This window comes from Vulpes lagopus, chromosome 19 (genome assembly GCF_018345385.1).
Source record: "Vulpes lagopus strain Blue_001 chromosome 19, ASM1834538v1, whole genome shotgun sequence".
In the NCBI taxonomy this organism is placed as follows: Eukaryota; Metazoa; Chordata; class Mammalia; order Carnivora; family Canidae; genus Vulpes; species Vulpes lagopus.
Genome location: NC_054842.1, coordinates 18,709,714 through 18,735,207, shown reverse-complemented (window position 1 = coordinate 18,735,207; position 25,494 = coordinate 18,709,714). Strand labels below are relative to the sequence as shown.

Here is a 25,494-nt window from a genome sequence, read left to right as displayed (position 1 = left end):
TCTGTTCTAAATTTCTTACCAGAAATAAAGCACTGTTTTGGTCCATATAAAGATGTGACTGGAATACATACTAAGTGGAATAAAACCAATCATGACTTGTGTTGGTTTATTCTTATTCTTCTTCCCCCAAGAGTATTTAAGGAAGGAATGCCACCTGAGTCAGAGTTATTAGTTTATAAGAGTGTATTCACTTGGGCTATAAAATCAACATACAATTTATTGTTACAGAGGAAAAAAATGTTTAAAAAAGTATTACACAACCACCAAAGCATCCATATCTAGAACAATCTATCATCAAATTACAATAAATTTGTTCTCTAGGAAAGCTTACCTATAAATTAGAAAAATCATTGGTTCTAATAACAATTTTAACACCTCAAACTTGAACATTCCTATCAAAGTAGCTATATTCACCAACACCTACCAAAACAGCAACTCATTGTTTAGACAGGTCATTTAAGTTCTCTGGGTTTGAGTTTCCTCTGAAAAGTGAGGAGTCCGGGTGAAATTATCACCAGCAACGCTTCCTATCCCAAAAGTCCACCATAAACTGTTCTCCAATCCTCCTTTAATGCGAGGCACTTCTTTTCCTTGTAAACTGATAAGGCTTACAATTCTATCAGGTGTAGCTTCTTATTCATCTTGAGGCTGTGAATTCCAGCACAAGTACTTTTTTAAACCGCCCTTATACAAACCCACTGTAACAATGTTTGAAAAATGGTCATGATGGGACTTGACCTAAAGCAGAAGTATAAACCCTTTTTAAACACTGAGCAATGGCAGTAGAAAGCTGGTCAACCAAAGCCTGTTTCAAGGTGGTGGTGGACGTACCCTCTTAGTGATCTGGGACTCACTTTAGGCACAACACCATGTATTTCTAAGTAAGAAGATACTAAAGGACTGCTTACATAAACTGTGCTCTAATATTAGTGCCACTTTATTGAGGAAGAGTGTCCTATTAATTAACCTTTCCTTGCCTGTTACTTTTGCCTTTCCAGTTTACTGTCACTTAGCTTTACTCATTATGGAGAATTGTTTTGCTCCATTAATTCTGTACTATTGCCAAAAAATTTCTGTAGGATAAAATATTATTATGTATCAGGTACCCCTGGGGTTGAGAGTCTCGTGGAATACCTTTAACAAAGGTGTGCAACTACTTTTACTCAACATTTCACCTCTATAAAAAAAAAAAAAAAAAAAACACTTGAACTCTAATCATTCTTCTGCTTACTGCCACAGTAACATTTAGAATGTATCCTTTTCATGGGTGAGGTACATTCAGTTGAGACTGACATTTTTCTTACCGTCTCTAGGTTTTCTCATGAGGGTTAAGAGGGTTGGTTGGTTGATCTGCTCATCACAATACTCATGGGCCAATACCAGAAACTTCCAAGACAGGTAAGAATCAAGGCTCTCCAAATTATGTATTTGGCCACTATATGAAACTATGATTAATCCAAGAAAATTCCAGAAAACTTTCTAATATTCAAGACTTATACCTTGAGATATATGAAAAATTTTTTGAAATGTAACTTTTTAGCAAGAAACTGATCAACAGTTTGACTACAATTAAAAAGCAAGTATAAGACCTTTGTTCAGGATCTTAGTGCATTTTTTATAATGCATATGAATGTCCTACTGAGTTGCACAGGGTGAGAATCTCTGAGAATGTACTCTTCTTGTATGAAGAGTTGAGAACTTAGCAGAACATCACAAAGATAGTGAGAGTACAGGAGCTGTATCCTTCTCACCACTGCCTCTTTTGGCGCTATCACCACACTTGCACACAAATGCTTAATAAATGTTCACTAAATTCAATTGGAGGGGTTATATGGACACACCAAAAACTCTTTTTTTTTTTTCAAAAACTCTTGATTAACATATACTGTAGAAACTAGTTACATAGTTTCAAAGACAAGAACAGATCTTTATTCGATGAGGTAGATAGAAATACTCAAAAGTAAACTCAAAAGTAAAGCATATTCTGAAGCATCTACACATGAATTTATAACGTATCTCTGAATATACGCAATGTTATTTTCGTAACTCCTATCTATTCCAACAGTTTTCAATGTTCAGCATACTTATCAGATTCTTATTTAGCCAAAGTAACCACTAAAATGATATAAGGCAAAATAATTCATTTTATTTCTTAAATGCCTATGTATTTACAATAATAAAAATGTTCACGCTTATAACTTAAGGAGATACTATACTTTCACATTTATTAAAAATTAAAAATATTAGGAAATATTACTTATGAAGAAATTAATGGCTGATCAAAAAATGTCAAATTATTAGCTTAAGATTATATCATAATCATGAATAGCACTTCATCATGAATACCTTCATTTTACTTTTAAAACTATACTTACAGTTTTTAGATTAAAATCTCATATTGAGGCAAGAAGACTTTACTTCAAATTACAGTCACATTTGGAAGGGAGCTTTTAATTCAAGGTTTCATTATGGTCCATAGTATAAAGATATATTTTCATGAGGGGGTACATGATGGATAGCCAGCAGAAGAAATAATGCTAGCAGAGGGTAGTAAATTGCCAACTAAGCATGCACTGAACCAAGAGACTACTTTATAACACGGTAAGTCCATGATTTTTGCCAGATTTTCTATAATGTTCAGGTTCTCAAAGGTCACTGAATTTTATAATTATCTCCAAACAATTTTCTTCATGGTCATTTAAGCTTTGTCTAAACAGCTGGGTGTGTTGCCAAGCAACAACACCATCTCCTCTGCTTAATTCTGCTTCCAAAATAACTTCAGTGGCACCAGAAAAATCATGATAGGAGCGAAGAGTTTTATCTGTTGGAGGAAAAAAAATAATTAACACTTTGCTTTTGGTAACTTAAAGAATAAAAAGAAATAGTTTTGGAATACATATTATATACCTAACCTGTAGGTAAAATCAACCCTTAAAAAGATAAATACAAATTATCCCTTATGGAGGAAATACGTCCTTCGAAACAAAATGGTTTTTCTTTATCCATTTGTATTTCACAATAAAAAACAGAAGTGGTTTTATTAGAATAAGGTTATACAAGTTTTAATTTTTTTTCTTTTCTTTTTTTTTACTTGCAGTACTATGAATGAATCTTGGGTATGAGCAACTCAAGTACAATTATTCTTCAGAGTGTTAAATACACGTCATAATTAATTCTCTAGTCAAATGCTTACCGCCCAATAGTTCTACTTGGGCTGTTTCAGATCGCAATTTCCACTGTATTGTTCCAGTCTGAAAGGTTTGACTACTTGTTCTAATGGAAACATTATCGACTTTTAGGCCAACTGACGCACATTCGAACTTCCAGGAAATATAAGCATAAGATGATCCTTCCCTTCGGGCTAAATATACCTACAAAGGAGGAGGGGAACAAAGAATTGTTATAAATAATAAAATAATGCAGAAAACACATATAGTCAAAGTCTTACTGTTGTTGGGTACTATATACAAATTATTAAAAATCTAATTTCTTCCTCACTGAGAAGATTTTCACTGTGAACATTTTGCATTTCATCAGCAATTTTTCCTATAGTATATTTTGGTTTGGAAGAAAGATACTTGGATACAGGTGCACTGGTAAGTACAGCCCTAAGAGGGGCATGCTAACCAAATTTTGGTAAATCAAATTTTCTTTTAAATTAGTTAAGTCCAGCTATCTCATATGACCTTTATGATGAATCCTGGTGAAAATGAAGAATCCTTTTAAATACAATTATTCTTTATCTTCTTTTCTAAATCTGGATTTTCAGATAAGATTTCCTAGAGCGAGATGGGCTATATATTCTAAGTTAAGAAAATAACTCAGTCATTGTTAAGTCGTAGTTTAAAATATAGTATTCATGCTTGCCTCTCTAAATAACATGCTCCCATTCCTTCATTATTAGTCACCCTTACCACTTTTAATGTATACTATTTAAGGCATCCAAGTTTACTGGCTACTTCCAGCTCATCTTCTCTCATAGTTTCATCCACATTCTTGAAGATGTGGACGTGAACACTGACATCCACAGCCTTGGCCTTTCACAAGTAACTCCATTCACCCAGGCTCAAACCCCCAAGAATCTGACTCTTTAATCAGTTATCCCAGATGCTCAATCTCACAAAACAACTCATGCATTTCTTTGAAATAAGTCTCAAAAAAACCCTTTCCTCATTTATACTGCACTTACCACTACAGTCATGACCCCATGCTCATCTTTCTCCAACTGCCTAATTAATGTTTTTGAAAGCCCACTTCGTTCCTGTCATTTGCATGGTCTAGAATGTATAGCAAGTAAATGGGTTGAAATCTAAACTCTCAGCTTTAACAGTCCTCCAGAATTTCACCCCACCTTGAACTGCCAATAATTCTTTACCCAAATGTAACTATTTTATTTCAGGTGTACTTAGTATGATCTTAACCAAATCTTAACTTTTCTGGGGTCATCGGTTCTGGATTCACATGGGTTTAATAAATAGTATTTAAGTATTAAAAGTCTGCATATACATATATTCCTTCAGAAACATCAAACTTACTTGTTGAGACCAACAAAAGTACCATATAACACATATGTCATGGAAATGTCCTACTACCTGTTTTTAGTCATCAAGTAAAAAAAAATCAATCACTGCTAGCAGTCTATTGATATTCTACTTCACAACCTAGTTTTTCTTCCAGGTTAAATATGTCAGCTAATTGAATTGGAAAGTTTTTAGAATCAGTGAGCTGGAGGTTATCAACTAAAAACAACCACTCCCCAAGGAAAACTATTTGATCTCTTCAGACTAGATATGTATAATCAACAATTGCACTAGAGGGGACATCTAGATATATGGTGTTGATTGCTCCACTTAAGTTTAGGACGACCTCACTATAACCTCCTAATACCTACCTGTTCCTACTGCAGTGCTCCTCTTACACCTGTTGGTAAGGAGAACCTGGGGCTGAGAATTCCACCAATGCTCCCTGGGAGTCATTGGTTCCATCTATCCCAAACTACTGGCAAATCTGGGGATTATCTATAACCTAATTACTACTTCAAAGGCATGGCTAGCATAGGGGATTAACTGGAAAAGATGAGCTGAACAGTAGGGTTATTGGAAGAGAGGTGGTTGGAAGAAACTAAAAGACTGGGGAAAAGTAGTCCAAAGACCAACACATTCAGATTTATGTCTCAGTATATACTTTTTCATGCCTTGTTGTCTTTTTAGAGCTCAGTAGTTTCAAATGATCCCCTCCCCCAAAAAGTGTGGGCATAAAATATGACAGATTGAAGTCAGGTTAGTTTCAAATTCCTAGCTTACCCTCAGAGTTGTCTTAATTATACCACATGGGTCCAGGCCACAACTGTGGTTTTAACTGTCATAGGTTTATAATAGCTGCTGAACACGTCTGAGAGAATTGCTTCTTCTAAAATTTACATTTTTCAGTCCTAAAGGCATCAGCTTTAAAGACTCTAAAAAGTTAAAGGATAGGATAGAATTCATCACTGAATTCTTAAATGCTTAAATAAACATTTAAACACATTGTAAGAAAATAAAAGGTCTCTCAGGCTAAAGAAACAGTATATGGAAAAATAGACTATTGATATTGAAAATTCATGTCATCTTTTTCTCACAATATACTAATTTTCATTCAGTGTTTTTATAGGTGGAAGTTACTAAGAATATAAGTTTGATAATTGAAGTGTGCCAAAACAGTACCATTTATTATATAAACACTCCATTGTAATCCTCCCTATGTGTAATAGCAACAGAACCATTAATTATAATTTATTTAGGAGAACAAAAAAACTTTATAAGCTTTCAAATATTCAGTTGTTTGGTCCGGAGAACCACACCCCCTCTGTTTTTTTTACTATTGGATGTTCCTCTTCTTGAGTTGTCTTAGATTTTTGGCTGTTGGCTTTTTAATTCACAGGTGTCACTTACCATGTGCATTTATACATGCTCACTCTTGCAATTTCAGGGGCTACCAAGAGCTATCTTACTTTAGCAGCAAGGACAGTAAAATCAGAAGTCATGGAGTTTTCCTTCTACAGACCTGATATCCATACAACACCCCACCCCCTCCCTCTAGGGACTCATCCCTGCCCCTTTTTGGCAACTGTAAGGCATATAGTACAGGCAGATCACAGCCTGTGGGTGACAAGGAGACCAGTATGTCTATGGCTTAAGGTCTAAGCTATGTCACTAATAATGTACACAATGGAAACTTGTCCTTTGGGTTATGGCTGTAACCAGTATTTTCAAGACTGAGAACAATTTGCATGTCAGCTTCTTTAATGCTTCAGGTTTTTCACATTCTACAAAAGATCTTCGCTTCAAGATTTTTTGATTACTATATGACAGGCTGTTCTGTCCACTGCTATGGTTTCCTGGAGGTTTGGTTTTTACTGGACTGTTTTTCTTATTTATTTGTTCATGGGGGGGGGGGGGGAGAGAGAGAGAGAGAGAGAGAGAGGCGAGGGAGAGGAAGAGGGAGAGGGAGAAGCAGACTCCATGCAGGGAGCCTGATGTGGGACTTGATCCTGGGACTCCAGGATCACACCTTGAGCTGAAGGCAGACGCTCAACCACTAAGCCACCCAGGAGTCCCTTTACTATGCTCTTAAAATGATTATTCTGCTTAGCCTGGTAAGATTAACTAGTTAAAAAACAAACAAACAGATTAGCTTAATGAAGTTTGCTGTACAGCAGACACTCTGTAGTCATTCCTGAACATATCTAGCCGAACGACTGTATTTCAACATTTTAATTTAATGCTGGTAAACTGCTATTGCTCATGAAATCTCATTTTTGATTATTCCATTCTATCACTGAAATCAAACATGACATTGTCAGTCTGCACTGTACTTACATCTTTCTATACTATGCTAATTTCTTCTATCTGTAGCCTCTGGAATTACCTCTGAATCATTAGTGTGATCATGTCCTTCCCTTGCCTGGAAAGGACATCTTTCATGGTTTCCTGTTATATAACTGCAAGGTCTTGGGACTTGACCACTGTTCACCTCTTTAGTCTCATTTCCCACTCTTCTCCCCTATATTCCCTACTACTTACTCTTCCTTTAACATACCAGATGTTTCCCCTTCCAGTGCTTTTGGGCATGCTATCTCTTCTGCTCCCTTCTACATCCTGTCTTCACAATGAGAAACTCTCCCTCTGCCTCCTTCTCTAAGCTTTTCAGATTTCACTTTTTCTGCAAGGTCATCATCTCTGATCCAAGAAAGGACAGTGGCTCTTCCTTCTGTCTTCTCTCTCTTAGAGTCATATAAGAGTCATATTCTTCTGGCATTTATCTCACTAACCTAAACAGTTGGTCCACATGTCCTTCTCCTTTACTAGTCTATTCTCACCTTGAAGCTTGACTCATAATTGACCACTATATCCAAAGTGCCAGGCACAAGGTCTGACAATGCACATTTACTGAATGGCTAAATCAATCAATTCTTGACATAATGCTACACACTGAAAGTGCTAAAGTGACTCTAGTGACAAAGATGATACTTTGCAAAAATGCAATGTACTTAACATGCAAGGCATAGTCTGAATGAAGATGAGTACCTATGACACTCTCCACAGCCTGAAGGTGCTATAGAACTTATGCCATATGGATTCAAACATTCTTTCCTACATTCAGCAATCTTTATTAAACATTAGGCACTATGCTAGATATATGCTACTGAGAGTACAAGTGAGTAGAAAAAGACAAAGTCTTTTCTTTGAGAATGTTTACAATTTTAGTAGGACAGAGACAAATAATCTATTCTTACACAAACTTTGCTCAATAAATGTCATGAAGAAGAGGTACATGATACAGTGAATAAAGGGGGGAAAGGGATCCAGTTAGCTGGGACTAGAGGGAGTGAGGCTTACACCAAGTTCTAAGCAAAGAAATAAGTGAATCTAATAAAAGGGAAAGTAAAAAGAGGTTCAGTGGAGAGAGCAGAAGAGCAGTGCAATGGAGAGCAAGGTGGTAGCACAGTGCAAGGTGAGGCCAGAGAAGGCAGAAGCCAGACTGAGAGAGACTTGAGCTGTTTCTTACCCTAAGAGCACTCAGTAACAACTGGGGTCCAGAAAATGCTTTTCTGGCTTAACAGCATGGAAAACAACTGTGAGATGCAGGCAGAATAATCAGGAGGCTATTAACACTTTTATCAAGGTGTTATCATTTGCCTCCTAAAAGATATACTGGTCTTGATTCAGCTTTTTATATTTCTTCCGAATCAGACATCACTGAACTGTGTATTTGTTAAGTAGTAACGTTTATTAAGTCTCTGTGTTCCTGGAAGGCTAACTCTCCCAATTGTCAAAAATCTGCTCTAAATATCTGAGGGCAGGCTGCATGTGATCTGTCATGATTCGAGGCTGGAAGTTATTGAGGAAAGGTGTGGTGGGAAATAGGCTTCTTCTTTTAGTGGAGCTAGAGATTCCCTAATTGGGAACATGCCAATACAAAACTAAAAATATTGACTTAGGCGGAAAATTCAATGTTCAATGGCAATACATTACTTTTGAGTTATTAAGCTCTGCAAGTATAATTAAGATTCTAATATTTTTCATTTGATATTACATATTATAACTCAAAACAAATTCATTTAACTTTTAAAAGTTATGCCCTTTGTGCAGGTATATCAAGGCATAAACTCTGAGTAGGAGCCTGTTTTTTGTTTACTGGCTCTGCATATCTCATTTACATTTAAATCTTACTCATAGACTACACCTTCTGGCCACATGGTCTATTTAGAGAACTCCAAACATGCCATGTACTCCATGCTTTTCCCCTACTGTTCCCTTGCTTTATGAACACCTACTCATCCTTCAGTGTCCAGCTCAAACGTCGCCTGCTCTGCGGAGCTTTCCCCAACTCCCACAGCCCAGAGCTAATTACTCCCTCCTCGGTGTTTCCATAGCAATGTGTTGATATCCTTATTATAGCACTCTGCATCGTGGGTAAGATGGCTGTTTATGCTTCAGCTTCCCCTGTTAGACGGTGAGGGCAGAAACTGTGTCTATCTTTTTATCCATGTAGCTGAGAACAACGTTGGACGTAACAGGCATTCAGTGAGCAAGACAGAGAAAAAAACGTCATAGAATCGATCTGTTTCTCATCACACCACATCTTCTGCAGAATGTCATTATTTTCTCCATTAACTTTCTACATTAACACTGCTGGTGAGAAAGAAAGGTATACTCTTTCTTTAGTTCCACAAGGATAGCTTTTTCCTTGAATAAGTGACATGTCTATCCTATCCTGCTTTCTGTTCAGAAGAATCTTTAGGTTAAGGATAGTCTGTCTTCCAGAGAAGTTCATCCTCTCTCATCAACTATATGATCAACTATAGATATACATAAAATTTTCAATTTGATCTTAACTCAAGAAGAAAATTCCTAAACCTAAAATTTTAATAATGTTGTAAGTTATTCTTGGTTTAATACAAAAAGATCACCAAAATAAGCACCAAGGTAAGTTTTAGAACAAAAACTTATGATTGGGGGAAAAAGAACCACAGGGATCTTATTTCTGTATGTCTTCTGTATTCTGATTAATGCCTAGGACAGTGATAAGTATTTAGGAGATGCTCATAAACACTAGAAGCTGCTAATCTGTGACTCACTTTTTATTTTATTTTTTAAAGAATTATGTGACTCATTTATTAAATCTAGCCAATGTGTCTTACAAATGAGCAACTTCTCTTCCAACTAAAACATCTTGGCAAATCAACTTTAAAAGTTCCCTGTAAGTTGATTACCTTATGAAAGGTAACAATATGGTTAGATTTATTGAGGTCATGTGAATAGTTTTGTGTTCATTTTTGATGTGTATCCAAGGGAGGGCAGTTTAAAAGCAAAGTTCCTCACTTTTAACAGATAACCTGTGATAACAATGTACAAGTTGGTATAAGTGAACTACTATAGTCCTAGTATCCATTTCTTTTATAGGATGCAGGGAAGAAAAAACCAGTATTGCTGCTCAATCATCCACATTCTTATGAAATGAAAGTGTTAAACAGCTCTTGGGACTTTGGATTAAATGTTAGAGTCCCCAATAGCCTGCAGTTAGGAGGTAATCAGTAAGTATCTGTGAAGGAATTAATTAACAGTATATTTTATATATTCATGCAAAAACTAGTCACGAATTGGCCATACACTTATTTTTCCCCATGAATGAATTAAGTTTAGCCTCTTTGATGAAAACGGATGCTTCCTTGATACAAATGCACACGTTCCTTAGGGACTTTTGATTAAACGTGGGAGCAGGTTTTCTTTTACAGGTTTGAAGATTAATAAAAGTGATTTTGATATATCAATTTTCACATTATACACAACTCAAGCAATCTATATTTGCTTAAACAATGACAAAATTTTAAACTAGCTTCATGCATGAAATTACCATGTTCCAGTCTGCTTCAACTTTTCTGAATATGGATTCCATTTTCCACACCCCATTCTCCCATCCAGAAATGGTTTGATTATTATTTGAAACTCGGACATAACGATCTTTCACAATATTATAACAAAGGTGGAGTTGTTTCAAAATCTTCTCATTTTCAGAAGGAATGAACAGGGTTTCTTTTCTCTTAAAAAGAAAGCAGAATTAGTTTTTCAACATATGGAAGACTATATATGAGGAACTGCTATGTACAGTAGTAAAAGATTCCTTCAACTTGAAAATGAAAAAGTTGGTGCCATTAAAAAATTTGGAGAGCATTTTATAGGTTAAATATGATCAATATGATGTGGGTATAACACCAACCATTACTAAACAGAAAATAAGAAATATAAACTATATATAGCTCTGATTTATATTTTTGTGCTTTGTGTTCAACCTAAATTCATTTCTTTTTCATTTCTACCACCAATATCTCCAAATTGGACTCCGTCTCCTAAAGTTGACTCCCAGCTATCAACTCTTACCTCGCTTATCCATCCTCCACATAGCAATGAAAGTGATTTTCTAGAAATTGGGATAAATTAGGATATGTCACTTTCTTGCTTAACTCACTCCAATGATTTCCACTTAATGTACTTACACTCCAAAACTTTACCAAGGCTACTAGGACTCTAAATGATCTATTCCCTATTTACTTCTCCAACCAGTATGTTACTATACCCTTTGCTCCTCAAAAAGGTCCAGCTAACTCCTGCCTCAGGGCCCTGACACATGCTGTTCTTGCTATCTGGAATGCTGTTCTTTTTACTCTTCATATACTTGATTCTCTCTCATCCTTCTGGCCTCAACTTAAAGCCATTTCACTAGAGTGTCTTTTCCTGATACCCTAAACTAGGAGAGTGCCTGGGACACATAGCTTGAAACAATCTTCTACATGTGTGAAATTACTACAAAAGGTTATGTTTTACAACTTAAATTCCAGGAAAAAAATGCATTCTAGCCCAAAATAAATCCCTGTTTCTTGCAATGTAAATCAGTCCCCAGAAATCCTGAAATCACTGAATGAGAAGATAATATATTTGTCCTGTGTCTTTATGTGCCACTAACACAATGGTCCCTTGTTTTATAGACATGAGCATAGTAGCATTTTGTTATAGGGGCTGCCCTGTGCATTGCAGGGTGTCTTATCAGACATTGCCAAATATGCCCTGGAAGGCAAAAATCATCCTCCACTGACAAACACTGCTTTAGTCTGTGTCAATGTCTTGCCACAGTATTTGCTAACCAATTAAAAGAGTAGGCAAGGGTTTTTTTTTTTTTTGTTAAAGACTGGGTGCTAGGTATTAAACAATATGAAAATTTCAAATATCTAAGGATCAACAAGCAGAATATAAAACAGAAACAAAACGAGAAAAAAAGTATGTGTATGTACTTATCACTGTCAATATTATTAAAATAGTAACATTAAATATATGAGAAAGATAATTCCCTAGAACTTGTGAATAATACTGTCAAAAAGGTAAAAAAAGCTTATTTTTAGAAAATGATTTATAATTATGAATGATCATTTCAAAACAAGCATATAACAAAATTTCCCAATTCTTTTCTTCTTTATCGAAGATATTTTAAAGATGCTGACATAAACCAAATGAAAATAAAATTTAAAAGTAGTATTATCTAATTTACAAAGGATAACTAATTTACAAAGGGAAAAGAAAGATATTTATGCAACCAAACATAATCATGTATGCAACTGAATAATCTGGAGTAAGAATAACATCAATATTTCGCAAAATCTTTATAAAAAATCCTTTTTAAAAAATATTTTATTTATTTATTTGAGAGAAAGAGAGCAAGTGAGTGGGGGGAGAAGTAGAGGGAAAGGGACAAGCAGACTCTGCATTGAATTTGGAGCCTGATGTGGGACTCCATCTCACCATCCTGAGATCATGACCCAAGCTGAAATCAAGAGTTGGACAACCAACTGAGCCAGCCAGGAGCCCCTCATAAAATATTTAAAATATAAGATTAGGATATAAAACTTTTCTTTCTGGAAATAATATCACCAATGTTTCCTTCTTTTTCCAAATGATTTTAAGGTATAGCTCCATAACTTTTTAGGACTGACATTTTTCATTATTCAATTTACTTTTAAAACAAACATCAACTTCTAAAGAAGAAAATGATTCTTTAAATCCATGGCCATAATAGTCTCCACTAACTCAGAAATTTAAAAAAAAATTTCAAAAGGGAAGACAATCTGGGCATATGACCCAATTCATATTTTTAAAGTTTAATCAACTTATATGCCATACAAGAGGAAGCACATCCAACCATAAAAAGAAAAAAGAATGAAGACCTAATATCGATGTTTTATTTAAATTGAACACAGCTGTGAATTAAATTAGCTCTTTAAATTGGCTTCATTTGGATTTAAACTTGTAACTTGCACTGCATCAGCAGTGATTTGAATTATCTGTTGAATTTAGATCTTGTAATTCTATGGCTCAACCAACACTTTCAACTGCTTCCTATAGATGATGAAGTAAATTAAAAAGCAAAAAAGCAAACAAAGTTTACTGGGGGTAATTCACTCATTTTGGACATATTCCTTTATTGGAGATAAGAGTTGCAACAATGGCAAATTTAGAAAAAGCAGATATAAAACTCCAATTTTTTGGAACTGTTTGATATGATACTGTGGTGGGTCATTTTCCTTCCAAGCATTTTTTCATTACATACCTAGACATTTATATAAAATAATTTTTAGTGAGTCAACTTTAAGTTTCCTAAGGACAAGGGACAGGTCTACTGCAGGTCTTTCTTAATGTCCATTACAGAGCACATGACTTTTCACCTAGCCCCTAACTATAGGCATATTTCCATTGTTCATTATTTAATTTTGGGACATTAATCAAGAGACAATGTCTTAGAGATGCCTGGGTGGCTCAGCAGTTGACTGTCTTTGCTTCAGGGCATGATCCAGGGGCCCTGGGATAGAGTCCTGCATCGGGCTCCCTGCAAGGAGCCTGTTTCTCCTTCTACCTAAGTCTCTGCCTCTCTCTGTCTCTCATGAATAAATTAAAAACAAATCTTAAAAAAAAAAGAGATAATGTCTTAATATAAATCTGACAATATAACAGTAATCACACCAGCAATGATAATTTGTAGGCAATACTAGATGCGATGCATATAACAAGTATATAAGAAATAAACATTTTCATCCACTGAATTATCCAGATTCTATTATATTTCTCACTGTACTTCATAAAACCCATACATATACATATGTATAAGTACACACACACACACACACACACACACACACACACACATATATCAAAGTAAGCAAGGCTCTCTAAAATGTATAAAATCCTGAACAGGCATTTCCCAAAAGAGGATATCCAAAAATTTAAAGAACAGGCATTCAGCTTCATTAGTCATCACTAAAATGCAAAGTAAAATCACAATATAATACTACTACATACCACCAGAACTGCTAAAATGAAAAAGACAATACCAACTAAAGGCAAAAATGTGCAAAATTCTCATACATTGCTGGTGAGAGTGTAAACTGGCACAACGGTTTTGGAAAACTGCTTGGTAGTTATCAACCAAAGCTGAACATACTCCTAACTCCTACTCTATCACCTAGCAATTCCACTCCTAGGTATAAACCTAACTCAAATGCATAAATACATTCACTGAAAACATGTATATAAATGTTCACAACAGTACAATTTTTAACAGTCAAAACCTAAAAACAGCTCAAATACCTATCAATGGTGGCATGGATAAATTGCATTTATACAATGGAATATTGCATAGCAATGGGAATAAATGTGCCACAAACATGCTGCAAAACGTCTGAGTTTTATGAAATAATGTTAAGAGAAAAAAATATTTACAAGAGTATATATATTACAATTCCATTTACACAAGCATAATAACAGGCAAAACTAATCTATGATGTTAGAAACCAAGATAATGGTTACTCTTAGTGGTGGAAGAAGTGACTGAAAAGAAACTCTTCATTGTTCCTTGGATTCTGATGGTCTATTTCTCACTCTGGTTGGTGGTTTTGTGGGTGCTTTCACAAATCTGTGAAAATCTGTTAAGCTGTACATTCCTGATTTGTGCATTTTTCTGTATGTACCTTAGTTACAGTTACACTGTACTGAAAGTTCACATAGAAAAATCCCATTTTAAAATGCCTTGCTAAGTCCTGCATTTGAATATACTATGTCAATCAGTTACTGGTTCTTTCAAATGTTTATTTTTTAAAATAATTACTCTAAAAAGTTAATTGAAAGGTTCTAACCAATGCATTTTTTTGTAGGTACAGAGCACAGTACTGGAAGCAGTCAAGTGAGAAGATTCATGCTATAATGAATTAAATACCTCTAGACCCATTTCACCTCGGGCTACTCTCCAAGCCACTGACCCAGATATTCTTCCACCAAGTTCTCCAGGTTTAGGGGTTTTGGGAGATATAAATTCAACAAGCTCCACAATTATCCTCTGAAGAAGTTCTTTTCTTCTGTTTTCTGACAAAGATATTTGCCTCTGTAATTCATGTTTTAAAAAAAGCCATTAATATTAGGGAAATGTAGAGGTCCATCTCTAAGAAAGAATATACACAAAACATTTGTATTTTAACAGGATCTTGAAAGACAACCAACTTTTTGTTCATGTGTAGTTATTTGGAAAATAAGACACTATGGAAAACTTAAAATAATTTTATAAGCTTTATGTAAAAAAATAATTTGACAACCATATCCAACTCTTCACGACCTAGATTTTAAAATGGAGGTGGCAATTTCTGCTTCCAGCTACGAGAGACTAACTTATGTCAGAAACAACTATCTGGGCAGCCCAGGTGGCTCAGCAGTTTAGCGCCGCCTTCAGCCCAGCGCGGGATCCTGGAGACGTGGGATTGAGTCCCAAGTTGGGCTCCCTGCATGAAGCCCACTTCTCCCTCTGCCTGTGTCTCTGCCTCTCTCTCTCGCTCTGTGTCTCTCATGAATAAATAAATAAAATCTTATTAAAAAAAAGAAAAAGAAACAACTATCCTACCAAGAAAAAAGTACAAAAGCCGTGCAAAACATTAAATGCAGACACCCATGTATACACACCACACCTGTTTAAATACAACAGAAAGCTACCAAGGTAACCAGAACTAAAGAAGCTATGATCCCAGGGAAAGAAATGAATTGTATGAAAGGAACATACTCTCTTTCCCTTCCAGGCATTTGCCAATTATTAACCGGTATGAGCAAAAGAGGGTGAGAAAGCAAGCACAAAATGATGGCTGCCGTGCTGAAAAACAGCAAAATTCTACAGAACCACAGTACTGTGGAGTAAATAAGCTGGAGTTCAGAGCCTTTCAAGGTGAGAGGCTCCAGTAAATACTCCAGATTTTCAGGCTAGGATCTCTGAAGGGCTACACATTAGAAGGTGAAATTCCAAAGAGACCGAAAACTTCACCTTGAATCTCAATCACTGAGTTAAGGGGATCTGCCCTATTCTAATTGCTTGCCAGAATCAAAATTAGGTTTGGCTTTTAAATTATAAAAACCCTTATACATGTATAACGGTAAAAAATTTCAATACTACCAAAGGGATATAAAATTAAAACTGAATTTTCCTTTTTGAACCCCTGAGTTTCTCTTTTCAGAAGTACTCATTGTTAACAATTTCCTGTGCCTTGTTTCAAAAATTTCCACCCTTGGAGAAGTGTGTATAATTATATTCAAGACATAATTTCTTTGAAAAATAAAACATACTATATATGTCTAGTATTACATATATTAAAATTTTGTTTCTAAACTTTGGAAAAGAGATGGAACAATTTAATATAGAAAACCCCACAATATGTAAAATGAGTCCTCAAAATTTTCAATGAACAAAAAAATTATGATATTAGAATACTTTTGCTTGCAAAATAATGCTACTACTTTCAGAATTTCAATGGGTTAAAAACTGGCCATTCTTGATTATATAAAAACTTCAAATCTCTTCTTAAAAGTGCCAAATGCCCATACCTGTTTATTAAGTCCATTAATAGTTTCTCGAAGTAATTCTTCTTTAACCTCAGTTCTTCTGGAGATTACCTCATCATGTTTACAAGAATATCGCCAAGTGACATCAACCACCTCAAATGACAGAATACAGTATTTAACAAGATTTTAAAAATCAACCTTAATTTGCTAACTACCTAGAATGTATGTAATCCTTAGATTTTTAAAATTGTATCCTTTGTTTAAAATTTTAAAACATATGCAAAAAAAGAATGTACTTTTTATTCATTTTTTCTCTAACAGGTATACTCCCAAGAAAGACTGTGATAAAACGAGATTTTCAGAACACTCAGCTTTTTAAAACTTATCTCCAGAGTTGATTTCATAAAATTCAACAAATAAAACCTTGTTCTGTTTTTATTATATTAAATTTATATTAAAGAATGAATTTTTGACAAAGGTACAAAGACAATTCAATGGAAAAAAGACAACCTTTTCAACAAATGATGCTAGAACAATTCGTTATCCATATGGAAAATAATGAATTTCAGAATACACAGTGTACTATATATAAAAATGAACTCACAATGGATGATAGATCCAAATATAATACTGAAAGTATAAAACTTTTTAAAGAAAACAGGATAAAATCATTATGGCTTGGGTTATGGAAAAATTTCAGATACAACATCAAAAAGCACAATGCATTTCATCATCTATATAAATACTAAATTATTACATGTTGTACATGTGCAAGAATATATTATATGTTACTTATATGTCATATAAAAAAGAAAAAAACACAATCCTTAAAAGAACAAACTGATAAGCTGGACTTTATCAATTTTATCTCTTCAAAAGTCACTGACAGAATGAAAAGACATGCCACAGACAGGGAGAAAATCTTTGCAAAGGATTTATCTGAAAAATGACTCCTATGCAGAATATATAAAGAATCCTCAACAATAAGAAAATGAACAACCCAATGAAAAATATTGGCAAAGAGGATGTGCATGGCAAATAAGTACATAAGAAGATACTCAGTATCATTTGTCATTAGAGAAATGTAAATGAAAACCATAATGAGATACTACTTCATATCTATTAAAAGGGCTAAAATTAAAACAAAAAAACAAAACAGATGACCATACTCTGTGTTAACAAGGATATGGAGAAATTGGGAACTCTCACATATTGCTGGTGAGAATGTAAAATGGCACATAACTCTGGAAAAGAGTTCAGCAGTTTCTTAAAAAGTTAAACATACGCCTACCATATGATCCAGTCATTCTACTTCTAGGCATTTTTCAAAGAGAAAGGGGAGCATATGGCGATATAAAGACTTGTGCCTAAATGTTTACAGCAGCTTTATTTCAAATAGTAAAAAACTGGAAATTACCCAAATGCCCATCAACAGGTAAGAATGGATAAACTATGGTACATGAATTCAATGGAATACCTAGCAATAAAAATAATTTTTAAAAAATATTTTAAAAAATTATTTGAGAGAGTGCAGTGAGCAAGAGAGAACATGAGCAGGGGGGTGGAGAGGGAGAGGGAGAAGTAGCAGGGAGTCTGACTTGGGACTCTATCCCAGGACTGTGAGATCCATGACCTGAGCCAAAAGCAGATGCTTAACCAACTAAGCCACCCAGACACCCCGATATAATAAATTATTGATACAGGAGAATAAATGGGTGAATCGCAAAATAATTATTAGGCTAAGTAAAAGAAGTAAAAGAAACCGGACCACACCCACCAAAGAGCATATACTGTATGATTCCATTTTATGTAAAGTTCTGGAAATGCAGATTAATCTATCATGAAAGAAAGCAGATCCATAGTTGCCTAGAGAGGGGCAAGAGGGATAACAAAGGGCATAAGGAAACTTCCAGGGATAGTGAGTATGTTCACTACCTTGACTACAAAGATAGTTTCATGGGTGCATACAAATGACAAAATGTATTAAGTTATACATTTGAAATAGATGCTGTTTGCTATATGTCAGTAATACCTTCAAAGCTGTCCAAAAGCAAAGAAATTATATTTCATTCTTAGAAAAAAATTTTTCTTTTGCTTATGCCTTACCTCATCCTTAGAAAATGCAATGACATAGGAAAGCTTCTTGCCCCACCCTATTTCATAAAGGAGTGGCTTATCACATACATCTTCACATGCGTCACAGTGCAGCCACCGCTGCTGAGAAGGAGAATAGACTTCTGTCCAGACATGGTCTACTCAAGTAACAGATAACAGAGCAACAGAAAGAAAGGAAATAAAAGTTAAGTTTATAAAACCCGAATGATTTCCAACAACTACATACAAACTCCTAAGATAAGTATCTTATAATAATTTGTAACAGTCTGAAATTTAATTCATAGGTCTGAGTATTTTGGGGCACACAAGACTCTAGAATACTTGTTTTAAATTTTTTTGTCTCTTTGAAATCCTTGAAAATGTTTTTGGAATATATCCTTTAATGTAGTCAGTTTTAAGCTTAATTGAAAATAATGTGAGCTATAACTCTAAGGTGAAATACTGAATAGTACCATCAAAAAACATCAGGTTTAGTCTTTGCTAATGTGAAGGAGCTAATGCCACTTTTGAAACTGCAGTCTCTCTTGACCTTTAAGACCCAGAACCAGTAGGTGGTCTAATAAAGATTATTATGTTCTGGTTATTGATGTTCTATATTTGATTGGAAGAGAATAGTAATTTTTAAATGAAGGTTTCATTTTATCCTAAAAAAAACAACAGAACCACAAATAAAAATCTGAGAACAAGGGAAACAACGTTTTTAACATTTAGATGATGAGTCACTTCTAAATAAGGACAATATAAATTTCACATGGCTTTTATTACATTTTTTTAATATATATATATATATATACTGGGATTTAGGGTAAGTCTGCCCACATCATGTTTTATACCTGTATAATCCCAAACATAGCGAGCTTCAAACCCTAAGGCTCGGCAGCACAGTGTAAAACAATTGGCCCACTCGCCACACCGTCCACATCTTGTTTCCAAAAGTTTCTCAGGGTTATTATACCTATTTTAAAATAGCCACAAAAAACTTTGATTCATTAACAAAATTAAGAATTTTAAACACTTCATATGATCTCTGTGCTGAATAGTATTATTTTTTAATTCCACATTTAAAAAATTATTTTTAACTAAAATACAGTTGACATACAGTATATATATATTAATTTCACATTCTTAAATAGTGATTAAAGAGTCTAGAATATATGAGGTGTTACGTTAGAATGTTTAGTGAAAAATGATTAATCAGTGGTACAGTTCTCGGAAAAAGGAATTAACACAAATAACTAATAATATATGGCAGAATGCAACCAAACCATACAATAGCTCAGATGTAGTGTTACGGGGCAGTGGTTGAGAGGAGAGCTTATATTTGAAGTGGGCCCTTCAGGACAGATTAGATTTGAACAGGTAGAGATTCTCTAGGAAATCTGCTTAAAGCATTAGTATTATTCTAACAAGTGGTATAATTAGCTCATGCATTTAAAAGGTAAACAACTTTAACAAACTACTCAATCAAGATTTTAAAACTTAGTTGAACTCAATTCCACTTAAAATACCTTTCTAATGATCTTTTTGGTCAAAACTTTTTCCTTAACTACTTAAAGGTGCTTGCTAATTTGAAAGTTGTTTTTTGAAAGATATTTACAGTGATGTTTAAAAAAGTTATTCCCATTAAAAAATTATCATAAAACCAGAGAACACCAAATTTTGCATACTGTGTTGAGGAGGATTTCAGTTGATAAGGCTAAGCAAGGAATGTGCCCCAGCTGAGCAGAGATGTTGGCTGTGAGCCTCTGGAAGGAAACCATTACATGAATAAACTGGCTTGGCAATGACAAGTTTGTCTTAAGCAGATGCTATTGCTTAAACTAGCTAAATTAAATTAATTTATAACTAAAGTAGTTAAGTAATTGAAAAAAGATGTAAATTTACATGAAGAAGTAATAATGGCAGAATTAGAGCATCCTTTGCCTCTTCTATATACGTGTGCCAAGCTGAATGACCAGCTTAGCCTAGAATTAATAGCGTTCATTATCCCAACTCTATACAGAGAACAGCTAACAGTAAAACAAGTATCTTTGTTAGCCTGTGCTCCTCCACAGTGCATTATCAGTTTATATCTAATTGCCTAAAAAAGGGGCAGCTCAGGTGGTTCAGCGGTTTAGCGCCGCCTTCAGCCCAGGGTGTGAACCTGGAGACCCGGGATGGAGTCCCACATCAGGCTCCCTGCATGGAGCCTGCTTCTCCCTCTGCCTGTGTCTCTGCCTCTCTCTGTCTCTAGTAAATAAATTTAAAAAAAAATTGCCTAAAAAAGTTTAGGAGGAAAGAGATTTATATATATATTTTTTTTACCTTCCAATCTTTACAAAATTACTGTGCAAATGTACACTGAATGAAAAAACTTGGACTAATTTTATATAATTACTGATATTGGATTCTGTATATTCTATATTCTATATTGATATGTCCCAGGGAAAGAAATGAATTGTATGAAAGGAACATACTCTCTTTCCCTTCCAGGCATTTGCCAATTATTAACCGGTATGAGCAAAAGAGGGTGAGAAAGCAAGCACAAAATGATGGCTGCCGTGCTGAAAAAACAGCAAAATTCTACAGAACCACAGTACTGTGGAGTAAATAAGCTGGAGTTCAGAGCCTTTCAAGGTGAGAGGCTCCAGTAAATACTCCAGATTTTCAGGCTAGGATCTCTGAAGGGCTACACATTAGAAGGTGAAATTCCAAAGAGACCGAAAACTTCACCTTGAATCTCAATCACTGAGTTAAGGGGATCTGCCCTATTCTAATTGCTTGCCAGAATCAAAATTAGGTTTGGCTTTTAAATTATAAAAACCCTTATACATGTATAACGGTAAAAAATTTCAATACTACCAAAGGGATATAAAATTAAAACTGAATTTTCCTTTTTGAACCCCTGAGTTTCTCTTTTCAGAAGTACTCATTGTTAACAATTTCCTGTGCCTTGTTTCAAAAATTTCCACCCTTGGAGAAGTGTGTATAATTATATTCAAGACATAATTTCTTTGAAAAATAAAACATACTATATATGTCTAGTATTACATATATTAAAATTTTGTTTCTAAACTTTGGAAAAGAGATGGAACAATTTAATATAGAAAACCCCACAATATGTAAAATGAGTCCTCAAAATTTTCAATGAACAAAAAAATTATGATATTAGAATACTTTTGCTTGCAAAATAATGCTACTACTTTCAGAATTTCAATGGGTTAAAAACTGGCCATTCTTGATTATATAAAAACTTCAAATCTCTTCTTAAAAGTGCCAAATGCCCATACCTGTTTATTAAGTCCATTAATAGTTTCTCGAAGTAATTCTTCTTTAACCTCAGTTCTTCTGGAGATTACCTCATCATGTTTACAAGAATATCGCCAAGTGACATCAACCACCTCAAATGACAGAATACAGTATTTAACAAGATTTTAAAAATCAACCTTAATTTGCTAACTACCTAGAATGTATGTAATCCTTAGATTTTTAAAATTGTATCCTTTGTTTAAAATTTTAAAACATATGCAAAAAAAGAATGTACTTTTTATTCATTTTTTCTCTAACAGGTATACTCCCAAGAAAGACTGTGATAAAACGAGATTTTCAGAACACTCAGCTTTTTAAAACTTATCTCCAGAGTTGATTTCATAAAATTCAACAAATAAAACCTTGTTCTGTTTTTATTATATTAAATTTATATTAAAGAATGAATTTTTGACAAAGGTACAAAGACAATTCAATGGAAAAAAGACAACCTTTTCAACAAATGATGCTAGAACAATTCGTTATCCATATGGAAAATAATGAATTTCAGAATACACAGTGTACTATATATAAAAATGAACTCACAATGGATGATAGATCCAAATATAATACTGAAAGTATAAAACTTTTTAAAGAAAACAGGATAAAATCATTATGGCTTGGGTTATGGAAAAATTTCAGATACAACATCAAAAAGCACAATGCATTTCATCATCTATATAAATACTAAATTATTACATGTTGTACATGTGCAAGAATATATTATATGTTACTTATATGTCATATAAAAAAGAAAAAAACACAATCCTTAAAAGAACAAACTGATAAGCTGGACTTTATCAATTTTATCTCTTCAAAAGTCACTGACAGAATGAAAAGACATGCCACAGACAGGGAGAAAATCTTTGCAAAGGATTTATCTGAAAAATGACTCCTATGCAGAATATATAAAGAATCCTCAACAATAAGAAAATGAACAACCCAATGAAAAATATTGGCAAAGAGGATGTGCATGGCAAATAAGTACATAAGAAGATACTCAGTATCATTTGTCATTAGAGAAATGTAAATGAAAACCATAATGAGATACTACTTCATATCTATTAAAAGGGCTAAAATTAAAACAAAAAAACAAAACAGATGACCATACTCTGTGTTAACAAGGATATGGAGAAATTGGGAACTCTCACATATTGCTGGTGAGAATGTAAAATGGCACATAACTCTGGAAAAGAGTTCAGCAGTTTCTTAAAAAGTTAAACATACGCCTACCATATGATCCAGTCATTCTACTTCTAGGCATTTTTCAAAGAGAAAGGGGAGCATATGGCGATATAAAGACTTGTGCCTAAATGTTTACAGCAGCTTTATTTCAAATAGTAAAAAACTGGAAATTACCCAAATGCCCATCAACAGGTAAGAATGGATAAACTATGGTACATGAATTCAATGGAATACCTAGCAATAAAAATAATTTTTAAAAAATATTTTAAAAAATTATTTGAGAGAGTGCAGTGAGCAAGAGAGAACATGAGCAGGGGGGTGGAGAGGGAGAGGGAGAAGTAGCAGGGAGTCTGACTTGGGACTCTATCCCAGGACTGTGAGATCCATGACCTGAGCCAAAAGCAGATGCTTAACCAACTAAGCCACCCAGACACCCCGATATAATAAATTATTGATACAGGAGAATAAATGGGTGAATCGCAAAATAATTATTAGGCTAAGTAAAAGAAGTAAAAGAAACCGGACCACACCCACCAAAGAGCATATACTGTATGATTCCATTTTATGTAAAGTTCTGGAAATGCAGATTAATCTATCATGAAAGAAAGCAGATCCATAGTTGCCTAGAGAGGGGCAAGAGGGATAACAAAGGGCATAAGGAAACTTCCAGGGATAGTGAGTATGTTCACTACCTTGACTACAAAGATAGTTTCATGGGTGCATACAAATGACAAAATGTATTAAGTTATACATTTGAAATAGATGCTGTTTGCTATATGTCAGTAATACCTTCAAAGCTGTCCAAAAGCAAAGAAATTATATTTCATTCTTAGAAAAAAATTTTTCTTTTGCTTATGCCTTACCTCATCCTTAGAAAATGCAATGACATAGGAAAGCTTCTTGCCCCACCCTATTTCATAAAGGAGTGGCTTATCACATACATCTTCACATGCGTCACAGTGCAGCCACCGCTGCTGAGAAGGAGAATAGACTTCTGTCCAGACATGGTCTACTCAAGTAACAGATAACAGAGCAACAGAAAGAAAGGAAATAAAAGTTAAGTTTATAAAACCCGAATGATTTCCAACAACTACATACAAACTCCTAAGATAAGTATCTTATAATAATTTGTAACAGTCTGAAATTTAATTCATAGGTCTGAGTATTTTGGGGCACACAAGACTCTAGAATACTTGTTTTAAATTTTTTTGTCTCTTTGAAATCCTTGAAAATGTTTTTGGAATATATCCTTTAATGTAGTCAGTTTTAAGCTTAATTGAAAATAATGTGAGCTATAACTCTAAGGTGAAATACTGAATAGTACCATCAAAAAACATCAGGTTTAGTCTTTGCTAATGTGAAGGAGCTAATGCCACTTTTGAAACTGCAGTCTCTCTTGACCTTTAAGACCCAGAACCAGTAGGTGGTCTAATAAAGATTATTATGTTCTGGTTATTGATGTTCTATATTTGATTGGAAGAGAATAGTAATTTTTAAATGAAGGTTTCATTTTATCCTAAAAAAAACAACAGAACCACAAATAAAAATCTGAGAACAAGGGAAACAACGTTTTTAACATTTAGATGATGAGTCACTTCTAAATAAGGACAATATAAATTTCACATGGCTTTTATTACATTTTTTTAATATATATATATATATATACTGGGATTTAGGGTAAGTCTGCCCACATCATGTTTTATACCTGTATAATCCCAAACATAGCGAGCTTCAAACCCTAAGGCTCGGCAGCACAGTGTAAAACAATTGGCCCACTCGCCACACCGTCCACATCTTGTTTCCAAAAGTTTCTCAGGGTTATTATACCTATTTTAAAATAGCCACAAAAAACTTTGATTCATTAACAAAATTAAGAATTTTAAACACTTCATATGATCTCTGTGCTGAATAGTATTATTTTTTAATTCCACATTTAAAAAATTATTTTTAACTGAAATACAGTTGACATACAGTATATATATATTAATTTCACATTCTTAAATAGTGATTAAAGAGTCTAGAATATATGAGGTGTTACGTTAGAATGTTTAGTGAAAAATGATTAATCAGTGGTACAGTTCTCGGAAAAAGGAATTAACACAAATAACTAATAATATATGGCAGAATGCAACCAAACCATACAATAGCTCAGATGTAGTGTTACGGGGCAGTGGTTGAGAGGAGAGCTTATATTTGAAGTGGGCCCTTCAGGACAGATTAGATTTGAACAGGTAGAGATTCTCTAGGAAATCTGCTTAAAGCATTAGTATTATTCTAACAAGTGGTATAATTAGCTCATGCATTTAAAAGGTAAACAACTTTAACAAACTACTCAATCAAGATTTTAAAACTTAGTTGAACTCAATTCCACTTAAAATACCTTTCTAATGATCTTTTTGGTCAAAACTTTTTCCTTAACTACTTAAAGGTGCTTGCTAATTTGAAAGTTGTTTTTTGAAAGATATTTACAGTGATGTTTAAAAAAGTTATTCCCATTAAAAAATTATCATAA

General features: G+C 34.2%; 1 protein-coding gene across 2 annotated transcripts in view; it reads right to left on the bottom strand.

The window, feature by feature from the left end:
• Positions 1–168: 168 nt before the first annotated feature.
• The window catches only part of NGLY1 (N-glycanase 1), a 62,906-nt gene continuing 37,580 nt past the window's right edge, over positions 169–25,494 (bottom strand). Inside the window, exons 6-12 of one of the 2 annotated variants that reach the window (XM_041734061.1) lie at positions 24,688–24,809; positions 23,846–23,991; positions 21,782–21,892; positions 14,797–14,961; positions 10,396–10,581; positions 3,194–3,371; positions 169–2,821 (exon numbers count right to left, since the gene is read on the bottom strand). In XM_041734061.1, the coding sequence (XP_041589995.1) occupies positions 2,646–2,821; positions 3,194–3,371; positions 10,396–10,581; positions 14,797–14,961; positions 21,782–21,892; positions 23,846–23,991; positions 24,688–24,809 (1,084 nt within the window). In that variant the 3' untranslated portion in view covers positions 169–2,645. The remainder of the gene's footprint in view (positions 2,822–3,193; positions 3,372–10,395; positions 10,582–14,796; positions 14,962–21,781; positions 21,893–23,845; positions 23,992–24,687; positions 24,810–25,494) is intronic. The other variant, XM_041734062.1, reaches the window with a different exon arrangement.